The 17,807-nt window shown below is 48.5% G+C and overlaps 1 protein-coding gene across 5 annotated transcripts in view; it reads right to left on the reverse strand.

Moving 5' to 3' along the window:
* Positions 1-2,266: 2,266 nt before the first annotated feature.
* MICAL2 (microtubule associated monooxygenase, calponin and LIM domain containing 2) overlaps positions 2,267-17,807 on the reverse strand; it is a 44,006-nt gene continuing 28,465 nt past the window's right edge. For 2 of the 5 annotated variants that reach the window (XM_008574194.1, XM_008574190.1), the window contains 7 exons: positions 15,561-15,623; positions 10,116-10,223; positions 8,869-9,055; positions 7,490-7,578; positions 6,150-6,252; positions 3,473-3,530; positions 2,267-2,896 (listed from right to left, as the gene is read on the reverse strand). In XM_008574194.1, coding sequence (XP_008572416.1) covers positions 3,490-3,530; positions 6,150-6,252; positions 7,490-7,578; positions 8,869-9,055; positions 10,116-10,223; positions 15,561-15,623 — 591 coding nt within the window. In that variant the 3' untranslated portion in view covers positions 2,267-2,896; positions 3,473-3,489. The remainder of the gene's footprint in view (positions 2,897-3,472; positions 3,531-6,149; positions 6,253-7,489; positions 7,579-8,868; positions 9,056-10,115; positions 10,224-15,560; positions 15,624-17,807) is intronic. The other 3 variants (XM_008574195.1, XM_008574192.1, XM_008574191.1) reach the window with 2 other exon arrangements.

Raw genomic sequence — 17,807 nt, forward strand, 5'->3', positions numbered from 1 at the left:
ACCTTTTCTGGATCTTAATAATTGTTGCCATATTGCTTACCAGACATAGATTGTCCCAGTTTACTTTTGACTCAATACTGGTGATTAAGTTCACATTTTTTCTTACAATCTACTTCACTTTTTTTCTTTACTAATTTAGTGGGTGCAGCATAACTAATGTACATCCTTTAAAAGCCCAAGTAAGCACATTTTTTTGTAAATGCTTGCTTTTTCTTTTTAGTGTTTACTTTTTTAAGTAGCTGAAGTGTCAACTGTTTATTCACTGGTTTTCTTCATCACTTGGTCTTTAATCAATTAATATTAACTGATCACCTACATGGTGATGTGCCTGTGAACACCTGCTTTAAATGAACTCTTTAAATACCATGGTAATGAACTTCTTTGTTACTACATTTAATACAGATTTTCCCCCAGTCTGATCTGACTGCCTATTTAATATTTTCATTTCTATTATTATACGCTTAGTTTTAAAATGTAGGTAGTCAGATTTGTGTCATGTTTTTCCTATGTAACTTTTTCTGTTAGAGTTTTTAAAGCTTAGAAAGTTAAAACCCCATGATCTACTATGTAATATTTAATTCTATTATTTTACTTTAAAAATTTTATGTCTCTAATCCATTCTGGGTTAAAGAATATTCTGTTAAACATTATTTATATAGACTGTAATATCTGAAGAGCCCCAAACAAAACAGAAACATCTTCAAATAGGTACAGGAAAGTCGACTTGAACAAAGTTAATTAAGCTTCTTGACTAGAGGACTCCTCAGGGACATAACATGCTAACACATCTAGTATGTCTCCAAGGTTGGGAGGACTGGCAGGCATAAAACATTTCTCAAACTTGGTGACTACGGAACCCTTTGTTCATGAAGCACCTCTTGGGGTACCACTCTTTGGAAAATGTTGTTTTAACCCAACTTCAAATAAAAAACTTCAAACTGTGAGCTCCCTAGAGAGGGGATTTTTTGTCTGCTTCATTCACCTACTGTATTCCTAGTACATAGCAGATGCTCAGTAAATATTAGTTGAATAGACAAATGAGCACATGCATGGATAAAACAAATAAAACAAGTCAGATCTAGTACAGCAATACTGACGTGCATACTCTAGAAGATGTTGGAGGTGCAGGGACTTTGTGCGGTTCCCTGCTGTATCCCAGGGCCTAAAATAATGCCTAGACACATAAATGTTGAATCAATGAATGCATAACAGAATGAGTCACTTGCCCAACCCAGCACCTAACATCCAGTCCCTAACACCCTTCCTTGAATGGAAAGGAAAGAGTATCTCACCTGGGAAAGAGCACAGGACCCCTGTTCATGACCTGAGGCAGCTCTGAAGGCAGATCCAGGTGCCAGCAGCTGGACTTAGAGACCCAGGGTCCCAGAAATGCCCCTTTAGAGGTGCCAGGGCCCTCACAAAGTTCACAGGTGACTTTTCATACCAGCAACAGAAGCCCAGCTACATCCAGCCAGGCAATGGCAGGCATCCCACCTGGAGAGGTCGAGGACTGGACTTCCTTGGCACTGCCCAGGCTAGCTGAGTGAGACGCTACATCCTTCCCTTAAACACAGTCTGCAGTTGGGCCGGAGCCTGCCATGGGTGTTGTACACAGACAGACCCTATGAGCAGAGCCTCATAGCATAAGATGCTGAATGACCTGAGCCTTTGGGGGCAGGGGAAGTTTCTTAGGATGGCAAATGGCTTTCCATCTGATGAGCAACCCTGTTATATGTTCATGGCCATCCTGAGACCAACACTCAGTCCTTCCTCCTTACTCATCACCTATCACTCAGTTGGGCAGCGTGAAATGTCCAAGACCTTGCTTCACTGTATAAGAGCCTAAATTAGTGAAAGGTTCATAGGTAAAGCTCTCCTATAGGGCCATGGCTTGGATGTGTGGAAGAAATAGGCGCAGGCAGCTGTCAATACAGTCTGTTCCTAACAGCTGAGGTGACGCTGACCCTCACCCACTATGCCCAGAATCTAGAATAGCAAAGTCAATGAGATTTCAAGAAAGAGACCCCAGGGAGATTTCAAGAGTCAATGAGATTTCAAGAAAGCTTGGCCCAGGAGCATTGGTGATATTTTCCAAATATTACCCCTAGGTAATATTTCCTTTCAGAGTTCCCCAGCACAGCCCCAGAGAGTCCCGTGTCACCACAAGTGCAAGTCTCGCCAGCAGTTTAGGGAAGATGGATCCCTAAACCAATCCCTGTGTTTGAGGTTTTAGAAGCTTCCACGGCAAAGAAGAGAGGAAACAATGAGCTTTATAAAGAACCATATTTATTTCCATTTACAGCATCAAATACCATAAATAAAGCTAAACATTGTTTGCTGTGTGCAAAATACAGGGTTCTGTGTGGCACTTTAAATGATTACCAAAGGTCACAGACATGCCTTGCGATGAGATTGGGAGGCTAGTTAAGGAGGTGGCTAGCTAAGGAGGAGGGCACTCTTTGGTTGACATTCTATAAAGGGAGGGAGATTCTGCAAAAGAAGATAAGAGCAACGACTTGGTACTGGCCAGGGTCTGCACACATGCAGCAAGGGTGCAGCAGGCAGGCTGTGCAGACGCCAGGAGGTCAGGATGGCTCAGAGCCACATGCAGGACAGACACTGCCAGGCCTGGCTTGTGACAGCTCTCTGGTGCTTGGTGTGTCATTCTTCTTATTAGCACTTTGACTGTCTTGCTGCTCCAGGTAAATGAGTCAGCGGGAATATATGTTTTAAGAAGAGCCACAGGGGCATTTAAACTGGCTGCTCCAGGCTGAACTGAGTCATTTCTCAAATACATCCCTCCTCTGGGGTGATGACTGCTCAGCAGAAGCTCCTGCTTCATCTGGGGCTTTATGAACCAAGAGAGGTAAGAAGAACCACAGCAAAGCCCTTGGATCTATAGTGCAATAGAGAAAGGATTTGCTAGAATAATTGTGATTACGTATTCAAAGTACAGAGTGTGGGTCAAGCTTGTGATGAAGCCTGGGAGTAAATATTTTTTAATAATCCCTCCAAAAAGAATCACCTATGGTTTTGGTCAATGATATTAGTAATCTGTATATTAGAATCAATTTAAGAAGATGCTGGTATGCATGAGGTTTTCAGAAGCTGCTAGACAAAAGTGTCCTTTTCATGGCAACAGAACCCTCCCTATGGTACTGTCTCACAATCAGGGTAAGTGGCATCGCAGGCACAACTGACAAAGCATGCACACAGGCTGGTGCAGGGAACAGAGGGGAGGCGGGGCATGCACTTGCTGTGGACTGGGCGGTCGGCTCCAGGGGAGTGGAATCAGAACATGCCTTCAAGCTGAACATTACCCCACATAACTGCCTATGCCACCGAATGAGTCCATTAGTATGCAAGACACTCACAGTTAGCACACCCAGGAGCACCGGCGGGGAGGACGGGGTGCAGAAAGCAGGTTAGGGGTTAGTACCACTCTCTGAAAATTGGCAAGAAAACCAGTCACCTCAGAGCAGAAGTGTGTCAGCCAAGAAGTGGGTGTAGCACTGGAAGGCTGAAATGAACTGACGGCCACAGTGTAAGGTTGGAGAGAGAGAGACAGAAAAGAGAACTTAGTATGAGAAAAAAAGGAAAATGCATGACAACACGAGAAGGCACCAGAATTGAAAATAGGCAACTATTTTAAAAAAGGGAAACCTCCCCTGAACAAATCACTGCTTGCTTAGGAGAGATGAACCTTTCTGGAAGTGACCAGCTACTTATTTACGAGAGTGGGCACGTGTAGTCTGCAGATCGCCAACATTCCACTGTACTCCACTGAGAGCTACAAGTGCCCACAGGACCTTCTGTCCCCATTTCACTCAACCATATTCATGCTTGGATGTGTTGAGGAGGCTTAGAGGTGTTCACTCCCTGTCCCCCCAATCCAGCCATGCGTATCGGTGTTGCCCACCAGGAAGGTTCAAGATCTTGGATCATATGAACATATCGGACTTTGGACAGGCACACCTGTCTCGCCAGAGTAATTCAAATCAGTCTCCTTATGGCCATAAATGACATTCTTAGAGATGCCCACTCTAGCTCCATGGAGCACCCCACAAAGTATCTCAGCCCACCCTGAGCTGACGATAATCACAGTAACACAGCTGTTCACATCATGACGTCAGGATTGACTTTCTATAATCAAACATAAAAGGAAACAAGGGCTCCTCTCACCATGTTGAATATTAAAATCCCACTCAAAATGAGAAAACATACAACGTGAGGACAATCAAACTGAGGACAATTCCAACAAGGACCGAGGTGCCTCTTCCCGCAGACTTAGCCACAGCCATGCCTCTGTTTTTCTCAAGGATTCAGGGGTGTTTGTAGAAACGCACCCCCCACCCACTTTCTTCCCACCCTGTAGAAACGTGTTACCTCAAAACTCTTGAGAGCTCTGGCTCCTCTCCCACACAGGCTCCCTCCTTAGATAATCCAGAGGAATTGCTAGCGTTAGCAAATGCACAGAGCTATCTTGGGCCCAGCAACTCTGGATGCGTCAAGCACCGTAGAAGGCCTTTCTCTACCAGACCCTCGAGGGTTTGACCAGGCCCTGCAGCTGCGTGTGCCCTGGCAGAGAGAAGTGGGGAGAGCTGAGGACTCTTCCGGATACCCAGCATGAAGAATGCAGGTGGGTCCAGTGCTCACTTTTGCCCTGAATAGGGCATATTTCCATTGAGGCAGTCAGTCAACAGCTTCTGCTCCCAGCCTTCCTGGCCAGTCAAGTTACAGTAGAGCTTCCCCAGAAGGTCCTTTGCTAGGGCAGTGGGAAATGCTTCTGGCTGTTTTGACCAGATATGCAAGGCTGCTGCATGGCTGAGCTCACTGGGCAGCCCACGCTTCCCAGCAATACCCTGAGGTGCTAACAAACCCCCTCAGTGTCAAGGGACACCATGGGGAGAGAGCAGATTCTTCCACTCCATTTAGCCTCACCATTATGGATCCTGAGTGGCCTTGGCTCAGCCTTCAGCCTGGGCTGAGGGACTTGATAGGGAACCCCAGGGCTTAAAATGTCACCAGCTGAAATAGCTTGTCCTTAGCATTGCATCAGCTTGACGAGCTCTCCATGGTCAAGTGCCCATGGGCTCTCACTGCAGTGCCCATTAGTGGGAAGGGAAAATGTATGTTTGTAGCCATCTGGTTGAAACCAGTGGTTGTCTGTCCTTTGGCTGTGGTTTGGTATGGGGAAAAGCCTTTAAGCTACTATTTTACATCAAAACAAGTGAGCAAAAAAGTCTTCCTCCCTCTGGGTAGACAGATAACAGCCAACTACACACTACTATGTGCTTTTGTAGGTTTAATTCTATTTCATCCGTCTATCCTTTTCTTCTAAAATAATTATGCTTATGTGTTGCAAAAAATTGCCCTCTGTTGACAAGTGGCATCCGGGTACATAAATTGAAAGGCACTGATCAGGAGATGGCACGCTCACTTTTGTGTACATAAAATCCCATCATTAACTTTGCAGGCAGTGGACATTACAACTCACTGCAATGTGGAAAGGGTTTATAAAAATGGTTATAAACTTCAAATCCATGTTTAGAAAAATTGACACTCATAGAAAAAAGTGCTTTGTCTTGGCTTATTAAACGTTAAAAATTGAAATGTAAACCCAGAAATATGGCTCGCTTTGGTATAAAAGAAGTACAAAGGTATAAAAAATATCCTTCATGTCGCCCCCGGTCCTAGCACCATGAGCAGATGTTCACCCTGATGAGGCCAGGTGGAGGTGGCCAACGTGAAACTCTTTGGCTTTGAGCTAATTGGTTGAAGAATGCTAGGCTTCCTGGCCAGAGCCTTAGCAAAGTTCAAACACATTACCGTCTAACTTTGGAAACGTTAAGGCACTTTGGGGATCCAGGTGCTTCAGTGGAGCTTGACTGGGAAGCACCTGAGCACCCAGTTGCAGATGCTCTCGAGGGAGTCCCCTGACTCCCTGTACATGGTGGCCAGGACCTCAGAGAACACCCAGAGGAGCGGCAGCCCAAGGCTCAGGAGCTCGTACGTGTAGCGGTAGTTGTAAGCATTGTCCCTGATATGGAGGCCGGCGGCGCGCAGGAGTCCCTGCATCCAGTCAAGCAGGTCCCTCGGCAGCCTGAGAGGCCAGCTCAGTGCCTTCCTAAAGAAGGAGGTGGAGATACCTGGGGGGCTGCCTTCTGGTGTGCCAATGGCGGCCACTGCGCAAGAACTCTCGGTGGGAGTGTCTCGCCGAGGAGCTTCCTGCTCTCGCCACGTCCCCTCCTCCTGAGGAAGAGATTGAAATGAGGGCATTTAGTGCATGAGTCTTGGAGAAGACTCCTCTGCAAAGCCAGCTAAGAGAGACAATACAAATTGAATTCTGCAGCCAGTCCCCAAAGTAATCTCAGCTCCCCATTCACTGCCAAAGGGGGGTGCTGAATATGGTCATGACTTTTCTGGGGGACAAACTGACCATAGGGTTCAGGAGCCTTCAAAACATACATGCTCTTTGACCAGCAAACTCACTTCTAATGATACATATGAATAATTTGGAATATGGATAAAGATATGCATACAAAGATGTTCATTGTGAGAATATTCGTAAGATACAAATATCAAACAATGTAAAGGTTTAACATGGGACTAGTGCAATAATTTATTGACCATTCATAAAAGTGAATATTGTACAGGCATTAAAAATTACACTCCAAAAGAATTTTTAAGGTCATGGGAATCTGTTCTTGATATAATGTTAGTAAACAAATGAAGGATACAAAACCGTGGAGATGGGATTCCAACTAGGTTAAAATATATTAACAGAGGAAAAAGTCTGGAAGGGAATGTTACAAAATGTTAATTGTAGTTTTCTCAGGATAGAGTAATTATAGGTGATTTAATCTTCCTTCTTTGTATACTTTTATTATTTTCCCATTTTTCGACATTGGCCTATACTACTTGAGTAGTTAGAAAAAAGTTTGAAGTGGTGGGTCCTTGCTGGTGGTGAGTGATTAAGCTGGAGAGAAGGTACTTGCTAAGAGCTGCCAGAGGGGGCGCCACCACAAGCCAGTTATAAATTGAATGGGTTGGTCACTTTGCTGACATACAGGAACTTGTGAAAGGACGTGAAAACCCTGTGGAAGGACAACTCCGTACCAAGCATTCCTGCAAGCAGCACCCTGTGGCCAGGTGGGCCCCAGGTACGGATAGACAGACCATGCAGCTCTTGCACAGCTGGGCATGTAGTCCCGTCCCTGGCACCTGGGCAAGCTCTTCTTGGCTGCTTACAGGAAGCCAGCACAGCCAATCACCTGGGAGCTGGTGTGTGGAATGCAACAACCAGAGCCCGGCTGAACAGATGAGGCACAGGAAACACCCACAAAGGAAGAAGAGGCTCTCTTTTTTATCTGTGAGTAGGCTCAATCCCTCCAGGGCCAGAAAAGCTGGCCTAATTTTGAGGAACCCTTGGAAACTGTCTCCTGTCAAGCATCTTCCCTGTTTCACCAGCACTTTTGAGACAACATACCTCTCTTTGCTGCTTCAACTCTGCCCGTCTCTTCCGTTGCTTGCTACTGGTTTTACAGAGAATGAAATGAGGCTTGCAGTAAAATTTGCCTGTAAAAAGAGACACACACACAAAGATCTTTCTCCTGTAAACCAGAACCACAGCAGACAAAAGCCAAGTGCCCACCACTGTCCAAGTCAGAAAACACCAACAATGGAAACAAGCCTAGGATGGCTCAAACATGTGCACAGCTTCTGTTACCTGCCTTAAAGAAGTGGTGCTGAGATGAGGCAGGAAGACCCTTTGCTGACTTGGAGACAGGCACCAGCATGGGTGGGGGGAGAGGAGGACTCCTGGGGATGGGGCTGAAAGCCTCAAACCAAACGGAGGCCAGGTTTCTCCACAGGACCGGTTTCCAGGCAGCAAAATGGACAGCTCTGAGTATCAACCCCATCAGGAGTTCCTGAGGGTGGGAAAGGCTGAGAACAAACGGCAGCCACGGTGGGAGCAAAAGACTCAGGTAGACACACTTGGGGACACTGGCTGCTGCCTACGACCACAGGCATCTTCTAGAACTTTCTTGCTCAAGGCTGCCACAGAAGCAACAGTGATGGTAATGATGGTAACAATAGGGAAATGTGGGATTCACTGTATATCAGCACTATTCTAAACGCTTCACGTGAACTATCAATCCTCACGACCACCTTACAAGCTAAGTGCTACTATTATCCTCATTGTACAGATGAGGAAACGGAATGATCAAGAGATTAAGCGACAGGTTTAAGGTTATGTGGCTAGTAGCCAGGTGGTTTAGTTTGAGGGTATGTAACCGTAAGCCCTATGCTGTGCCACCTCTCGTGATGTATGACAGTGCAAGGATCGAGTGCTGAAAACTAGGAAATCATCACTCCTCCCAGCAACACAATTCCCACATCAGTGATTTCTGTTAGGCCACATCTCAGAGGGCATGTTTTCATGGTTAGTTTTATAACACATACTTTATAAATAATATTAATAAACCATCCTTTGTTGAACCCTATCACATGCCAGGTGTGCCAAGCACGTTACACAGGTCATCAGGTTTTGTTTTCTTGGCTACACAGGGACAATGGAAAGTGGGGAGACTAAATAGGGGTACATAACACCTCAGCACACAGTAGGTGCCCACCAGTCCACACACCACAGGTGCTGGTCTCCTTCCCTTCCCTCAGCCTGCAGGCAGCACCTCTCTAGCAGGAGTTCTCACTTTCCTTAAACAGCTTTCCTGATGACATCCTATTCCCTGCTGGGGAAATGTTGGGTGTCCCAGAGCCTCCAGAGGGATGGGAGCCCAGACCGAGGCCACATCTGAGGCTGAGGCCAAGGCCAGAGCCCAGTGCTGTGCTGCCCCTGGGGGTTACCTTCGTCACAGTCGAAGGCATAGGCGGCCAGGCGCAAGGTGGTGGCACAGACGCTGCAGCGGAAACATTCGCGGTGGAAGAAGTGACCCTCAGCACTCAGCCGCTCCATTACGTACACACGCTTCTTACAGAAGTAACAGGTGTCGCTGCCACCCAGGTTCAGGGGAAACGCCTTTCGCATAGATTCCTGGGGATCAGGAGGGAAGAGCAGTGTGTTAGGGGCTTGCACTGAGTCTTCAAATGTCAGGTCGAGGCTTTCAGAAATTCTAAACTGAGTCCCAGGGACCTTGAGGGCCTCCTATTTGTGCTCCTGTCACTGCAGCACAGAGTGAGGGGTGGGAAGGCACGTTCCCAACACAGACCCCACCCTGCAGGGGCTGCTGTTAATTTTACTGCCAGACAGGCAGGTAGCAACAAGACGGGCCCGGGAGGGGCTCTCCTCCCCAGGCTGGCTGCTCTGGAGTGATGTGGCCTGGTTTGGCAGAGTGGGTGTCACTCACATGTCTGCCTGGGATCTGTACCCAGGTTACATGTTGCCAGCCTCTAGAGTGAGGTCACTGAAACTGCCCTGCTGAGGATGTTTCACCATCCTTGTGCCCCTGCAGTGACTTAGGTCAGGCAAGGAAAGCTTGTGGCATCAAATCTGTTCAAAAGAACTGTGGAAAAGGCAGAGGTTGCCTCTGACAGCCCAACAGGCTGCCAGTTAAATCCCTAAAAGCAAAGGGGGAGGGGGAGGGCCAGGGCAGGGGTATGCCTGGGTGATCCCAGGGGAACATGCCAAAAGGAACCCAAAAGAATTATCAACTCAAATTGCTGGTGATGACAGCAAGTGGCCTAGTGTGGAGAAGGGAGAACTCAAAGGAAAGGGATGTTTTCTCTGCTACTAATTTCAGCTCAATGCAAAGGGCCATTCAGGTTGGGCACTAAACATTGAAGATAACGGATGTCCAATTATGCGGACGGCCACACATGGGCCTTTTCACCGAGCAGTCTTCCAGAGCCACAGACAGCAGGGACGATGCTCAGTCTTGGAGATGACCCACAGGGGGCCTGATCAAGGTCTGTTTTCAAGGAAATGCAGCCTGCCTCTAATCTCTGCTCTGATCCACCCCATTCGCAGCCCTCTCTTGTCCTGCGAGAAGGGGAGCCTTCAGAAGGCTGGGCCATCCTCTCTGCATCCCGAGCACCCTCCCTAGGAGACCAGATACAGTGCCTGTGGGTGAAGGCTGAGGGGTGCACATCCTTACCAGGTCTGGAGAGGTGGTTTGGGCCTTAGGTCTGTGATCATTCAAGTACAGATTGACCAGGACTTCAGCTGCAGCCCCTATTCCGCTGGACACTTTCCCTACCGTCAGCTAACCAAGTGTGGAGGTGGAGGAGACAGAGACAAAGGCAGAGGCCAGTTAGCACCAGAAGGAACATGCAAACAGGCTAGAGGTGGGAGAGGGCTCCACATCCACATGCAAACAGCACCCAATGTCCCCGAGCAGCAAAACCCAGGAGCAGACAGCAGGCATTCTGGAGACGCAGAAAAGGAAAGAAATAAAACCCTGAGACTGTAAAAAGACAAATACCAGATGTTTTCACTTATATGAGGTACCTGCATCAGCCAGAATTATAGACACAGACAGTAGAAGGGTGGTTGACGGGCTGTGGGGAGTGAATGGGAGTGATTGTTTAATGCGTACAGAGTTTCAGTTTTACAAGATTGAAAGAGCTCTGGAGATGGATGGTGATGATGGTTGCATGACATTATGAATGTATTTAATCCCTCTGAACTGTACACTTAAATATAGTCAAGATGGTAAATTTTATTTTATGGGTATTTTAACACAGTAAAAAAAATTGGTTTAAAAGGATTAACAAACAAGAAACAAAATTGCTGCGGTCCTGGGTGAACCAGGTGGCCAGCAGAGCTGCATCTGCAGGGGTGCCCGGCTTTCAGGAGTTCCTAGCATCTCTCACCACACAGATGGGGCAAATGTGTCCCAGAATGGAAGGGAGCTGTCCAAGGACAACTATTAAGCAAATTCAGGAATCAGGACGGTACTCAAGCCTCCCGACCCCAGCCCCGCAGCCTTCACAGCCTCTCTCGTCCAGGGCTGGGGTGAATTTTGCTGCTCAGGCCCCATAACCACCAAAAGGCCTGTAAGCACTCGTGTTACTGTGACCTCCAAAAGCCTGCGAGACAGAGAAGTGAGTACAGGAAAGAAAGAAATCAGAAACCAAGCCCTCAGAGACAGAAGGCTAACCTGCAGCGCCCTCGTCCAGGGACCCTCCTCCTCAGAGAGCCGTGGGCCGCTGCTTCGTGAACAGTGGGGCCTCACAGACCCGGGGGCACGGCTGGGACCCAGCTCCACCACCAACCGGTTCTGAGACTTGGCACAAAGCACTGAACTCCTGAGCTCAGTTCCCTCATTTAGGAAAATCAGGCTTTTGTGCCTGCCTCTTGGATTTGTGGAAAGGACAGTGACAGCATGTGTGCCAGGGTGCCTGGCACTTAGCAGGGGCTGGCCCAGGTTACTCCTCTCTCCTGTAGTCCTCTGGATTCAGCCTGCCCCAGCCTTCCCTGCAGCTCCTGGGTGCAAAGTCTGTGTCTGATCTGAGTCCCTCCCACCAGGATCACAGACCACCTTGTCAAGGAGAGCAATTGCTGGAACGGACCCACTCTGGGGAGGTGGGGGCAGCAGAAGGGGAGCTCCACAGCAGGCCCCAGGTGGCAGCACCCAATGCTGGGCAAGGCCAGCTCAGAGAGCAAGAGGCAGCAGTTCCATGTGGGTTCCCAGGAGCACTGCCTGAAGACGTGTTGTAGATGCCTGTGCTTCCGAGTGCACTCATGAATGCCTGGATTCAACCAATGTGTCGAGGAGCTGGGGAGGGGGTGGAAGCCAGCAGTCCAAATAGAGCACGGCACAATCACACATATTCCCATGAGCAAACCCCTTCCTGCTCCCCCTTCCCCACTGGCTCTGAAAGCCCTCCAGGAATGCTGCAGTCTCCTCTTAGGGGAGCAATCACATGCAGTATGAGATTCCAGAAACACTGCTCCTGATCCCAAGACCTTGAGGGAAGGGAGGCTCCAGACCCTCCATAGCCTCAAATCCAGCTTCTGGGAGATGTGGTCAGACAGCAGCAGTTGAGGTTGCAGGGCCTTTGGGCAAAGGCTGGTAGCCATTAGGACAACAAATAACAACCACTTGTATGTGGCTAAAATAACATGCTCCATCTAAACCCAAGGCTGCTCTTGGGAGGCAACATCTAATCCAATAAATAAGTAAAGCCTCAAATATAAAGCAAATTACAGCAGGATTGCCACAGCTCCCAACTCCTGGCAGTGGTGCCCAGCCTCAGGACCTAAGGCAGACTCATCAGATTCCAGTGAAAATGTGGCCACTCCAGTGAAAATAGGGATGAACAGGGAAAGGGATGCCCAGCAGGCGGGTGAGAACAAGGCCTGGGAGACTCTTGTGCCTTTTCTCATTAAGGAAGCACCAACACTTAAAGAAACTTTGGAATAGTAACTCCAGATCATGCGTGTGGCTCTTGGAAATTGCAGAGAACGTGGCTGTAGGCCTGCTGGGAGTGGCTGATTCCTCAGGCTGAGACAGCCATCAGACTTTGCAAAGCCTGCCACTTTACAGGAGCAGCAGCTGCCAGGCCAGGTGCCCCTCCCACCCCTGCTCCCATGCTGGCCCAGCCTGGGAGAGATTAGGATTCTGTTTCCAAGCACACTCCCTGCCATTTTCAGGAGGCTACAAATGCCAAGAAACTTGGCTCCTGCTTTCAGGCAAGGTTCAGGTGTGTTGGCTCAGGACAATAAGCCATTGTTTGCCTGACGTCCCATCCCCCACAGGGGCCCCCAACACAGCCCTCAAATAGGGGCTGTGGAATACAGGGTGCTTCCTAGATTTATATCAAGATGAAGAGGAAGGAAAGGAGGAAGGTCAGATTTACCCTCAGTATTGTCCACTCAGCCCCTGAGCGGCTGTCCCCACGGGCCCAGTGTGTGAGCTGGTGCCACTGCATTCTCCTAGAAAGGCACCAGAGTGATGCCATGACACCCGTGCACAATTACTGCCTCCGCTGAGTTAGCAGAGACTGAGACTGTACTTTCTGGGGCTTTAAATGCAAGTCCCTAATGAGACCTTATTAACCACTTAGCTAATAAGCACTTTGTACTACTGAGCTTCTGAGCAATCCTGACTTAGGGAGCAATTACAGAAGCATGCAGAGGGATGGGAGGCTGCTCAGAGGTGTTGCCAAAACACATCTGCTTGATCGTCCTGCCAGCACAGGGCCCTGCCTAAGTCACCTGGCCAGGGGACCCAGGACGAAGACCACTCCTGGGTCCTTCCTTTCCTTATGAGGCCAAAAGGCTCCTTTCTCCCAGTGGCATCCATGTGTCCACTGTGAGAGGGTGACTTTCTTTTAAAAAATGAAAAGACAGGGGAGGAGGGAAAGGGAGGAATTGGTAGAGGACCATGATAATCAATTACATTGTATAATGAAGAATATATTAATTAATGTTGTACCACACAGATATATACAATCAACTATGTTCCAATAAAAAAAAAAAAGGATAAAAGCACTCTTAAGGAAATCAGCATGGGGCCTCCCACCTGCCCTCCCCAACCTGATAGAAACCATCCCAGAGTCAACAAGAGGTAGACTAGAGCTTCCTTGGGAGGTCACAAGGAAGCCAAGTGAGAGAGAATTTGTCTCAAGGGATGAGAAGGGGGCCTTGAAACACACTCCAAAGACCAATGTGAGGTCGAGGGTGACCTTCTACTTCCTGACAGCAAGACGGCCTCATGGGCTCCACGAGAGTGAGGATATAACTGGCTGGCTTCTGCTAGCTCAGGGCTCCTCACACTATCTGTAGGCAATGACCAGGTTTTGTTTCTTCTCTTTAAATCTCTAATTTAACTTTCATTGTGGCTTGCTACTTCTGGATACAATAAAAGTAAATGGCTAGAAATCTGATCACGTGCTTAGATGTGTGGTGATGTCAAGGTGCTCTGCAAGTTTCTCATGCTCACTCTTACTCACTCTTACTCCCTGGATCTCAGACCAACCTGCCCCTGGACCACACTTTGAGTAGCACTGCTCTGATTAACTGGGGAATCACCAGGTTCTCAGGATCCTGGGAAACAAAGAAATGCTCAACTTCTCTTCCAGAACAGTCATCCTGGTGCTGACCTCAGAGTAAGAGCCAGAGATTCTCACCAAGGAGATTCATGCTTTGGATGGCAGGCCATCTATGTCCTGGGCAGTGCTGTTCAAGAGGAGAACTTACTTTCTGGCTGGGAGTAATTTATCTAAACGCAAAGTTGGGCAACTGATGATTTGGCCAAAAAATGATATTTCAGTCACTAGTTTTTTAAGAATTAGTAATTTTGGAATCCCATGGGACTGTTTCTTGTAACCTTTTATGTATTTTTCAATATTCTCATAATGTTCAAGAATTTGGGTATTTTTTACTACTTTTTTCTTTGAATTCTATTTTTCAGCTAATTAATTAGAACAAGCTAGATGACTGGACATTTCAGGTAGGCCATCATCTCATGTTTTGTTAGGTTAACCTCAAACACAGCACTTCCCTCCTTTGAACCTCAGTTTCCTCATCTGTAAATGGGGAGCCCACTGCCGACCTTGCAGGGCTGCAAAAAAAGAGTCTATAAAAGACTGGGCCGTGCCTCAAATGTGCTGGGCACCCAGGAGGCATTGGCTGGTAGTCAATGAGCCCAAAGCCCAGCCGTTTGTACAACTGTGCGCTTCCATGTTCTGGGACTTCTTTTCTCCTAAGTGACTTGCACTGTCTTCTGCATGAGTAGGAATGACGTGGCCCACCCACGATGAGCACACTGTCTTCTCTCCTGAGCCAACCTAGATTCTAACATGGTGACACCAACTGTCATCACAAGCACCAATGCCAGAGGCTGCAGAAGATGGCTGGATCTCCACAAAGAGGTGCTCCTTGGGCAATCCTGTGACCCCCAGTTCAGAACGTGACAGTCCCTGCCTGGATGTTGGAGCATTTCTCGCCTGCACGTAGCTGGCCCATATCCCCTGACGTCAGCGGTCCTGTCTTATTTATTGCTACATTCCTGACACCAGGAAGATACTCTGAATGAAAGAAGAAGCAGGCTCCAGGGCCCATTCGTGTCCAAACAATGGTAACCTCCCACCTAGGGCTTGGAACTCACTTCTCCCCAGAGCTGGGCCACCTGTGGCTCATATGGCCTGCTCTGAGCATCAAGCAAGCCCGCATGGGTCAGGGATGGGAGTAGAGCTTCCAGGGCCTTGGAGCAGAAAGGAAGGTGTCGACAGGTAGGGTCAGAGGAGGTCTCCTGGGCCTACTTGGGCAAGAACCTAATTGAGGAGTCCTGAATGAGAAAACATCAGAGGACAGGCTGTTGGACCCGATTCCTCAGCTATATGCCCAGGACAAAGGAAGAGGAGGATGAGGAACTGAAACCACCCTCAGAGGAGATACATTCAGAACTGAGATGCAGGCAGGCCTCTGGGACTGTGACCTCCTAGTGGGAGCCCACATCGGCCCACCTTCATCCCCTGGTGCCAGGTACCATGCTGCTGATCACACGCACTTCACCATCACAGCCCTGCGAGGTGGGTTTCATAATCCCCCTGCGCAGATGAGGCGGCTGAGGTGCAGGGAGGCTCTAACTCACCTGAGGCTGTACTGTTCTTAAGTGGCTGGGATGGATATGGACACCTGAAGGTGGCTTCTTTTCCTTTAGAAAGAGAGGAATCAACATGCAATTTAGGTACAGGAGCTTTCTTCTAGAATTCTCTTCCAGTGGGGAAAGGGAACGCCTACTGGATACTTCAGGCAGTTTGCATACGTTAAGTCACTGCAGTATTCCAGTCATCCTCAGAAGTGGCTGTTGTCATCTCCATTTTCTAGGTTAGGAAACTAAGGCTCAGAGAGATCCACTCACTTGTCCGAGGTCACACAGGAGTAATTGGTCCTCTGAACTCAAGTCTGATTCCAAGCTCATATCCTCCTCCCTATTATCTCCTGCCTCACTAAGACATACCAGCACTCTGCAAATTAAAATCCCTCAGGCTTGGATGTACACAGGAGACCTCCAAAATGCTCCCTCACTGTATCGCCAGGGACACAGAGAGAGAGAGATATGAAGAGGTTAGGTATGGGCCCTGAGATCCATCTTCGAGGTCTATCCCTATACCAGGTGAAACAAAAGCAGCCAGAACTTGCTCAGCACCTCCCTGTTTCCCTCTAACATGCAAATCTCTAGAGTAAACCCTGCAGATCCAGTTTTAAAACAAACACCCCAAGGGTACAGAAAGCTGCTTTTGCAATGCTCATTGCTCTTCCAACCCAGGAGGACTAAACAGCAGTTCCCAGCCCAGTGAAGGGTCCCCCTTGCTCAGCTGTGCAAACGCTCAGCTGCCACCTTGATCTTGCCAGAGCCTGCCAGCCTTGGTAAATGGCAGGTAGCCACATCACAGCCCAAATCAGCAGCAGCCTCCCTTCTTGAAGAAAGAAATTAATTAATGGTTGATAGGGGTCGATACCACCAAAGGAGTGGTGAGTTGATGGGATGGGCGAATCAAGTGGTGCTGGGGACATAAGATTGGACATGGATCCCATTGTCCAAGGCCTTGAAAGACAGACTCTGGCAAGGGTCTGGGCCCTAAATGAGAGGGCCTCATGACTCCCTGTGACTGTTTAGGCCAAAAAACCAACAGGACCTTCTGAATTTCAAAGCAGAACGTCAATCTTTGAGGGCGGACAAGTGCAGACTGAAGTCAGGGCCCTGGCTACATCTCTTGAAGTCAGTAACTCAAGTTTGCAACCCTGTGAATAACATGTGCTCCTCATGATAAGTCCAGCTAGGAGTATTCCCAGGAGGAGGTTTGAGGGCGGACAAGTGCAGACTGAAGTCAGGGCCCTGGCTACATCTCTTGAAGTCAGTAACTCAAGTTTGCACCCTGTGAATAACATGTGCTCCTCATGATAAGTCCAGCTAGGAGTATTCCCAGGAGGAGGTGATTATTCCTGGATCTTCAGAATTGGGGTGTAGGGCTCTAGGACAGAGGCAGACACACTGCTGTCCAGGAGGTGGGCAAGGACTAAGCATCAGTTTCCTAGTGCATTTTTTCTTCTTCTGGCTCCCTTGAATTAAGGCAAATTTGGGTCACTGGGCAATCAGAGAAGACCACAATCTGTTTCAAAGAAGCATTAAGGCCCCAGGCTCTCTCCTAGGGAGAAACTCCCCAAGATGCACCAGGATGAAATAAAACCGTTTATCACCAAGTCATCATCTGCTTTAGTAGCAGCCAGTTCTCTCCTCAGAGGAGGCTGTGATTCTGCCAGATTCTGTATGTACAAAGCCCAGTGTGGAATCAGTGGCGGGGTCCAGGGAGGGAGGAAGGTTGAGGTGGGCTGTGAGGCAGGCAATATCGTTTCCAAGACTGCTTGAAACTGGAAACTCACGGCTGCATCCCTAACTGCCCACAACAAACTCACAGTGACACCTGCAGGGGCCTGTGAGTGCAGGCACCTAGAGAAACTAAGGCACAGAGAGGTGAAGTGACCTGCCGGGGTGGTGCCTTCTAAGAGCTCCCGACCATTCCCAGCTGCACTGGGAAAGGCACAGCAGCCTGTAATTAATAAGTTGGAAGCTGTTAAAATAGCTTAATTACACCATCACCTGATGGCCAAGGCTGGCCTGGGAGACGGGATAAGAGAAAACAGGGGTGACTTTCTACCACAACCTGGCAGAAACAAGGAACAAAGCGATAGAGGTGGGGGCCAGAGGACCTGGGGTTGGCCATCCCAAAGTCGGTCCCATCTGCAGCATTCCCTGCCCCTGAGTGTGGGGCTTTACACGGACACAGCCTCCGGGCTGGTCCTTCTGATGAGGCCTCCATTCACCACTCACGCCTGG

This window comes from Galeopterus variegatus, unplaced genomic scaffold, assembly GCF_000696425.1.
Source record: "Galeopterus variegatus unplaced genomic scaffold, G_variegatus-3.0.2 Scaffold1011, whole genome shotgun sequence".
Taxonomy (NCBI): Eukaryota; Metazoa; Chordata; class Mammalia; order Dermoptera; family Cynocephalidae; genus Galeopterus; species Galeopterus variegatus.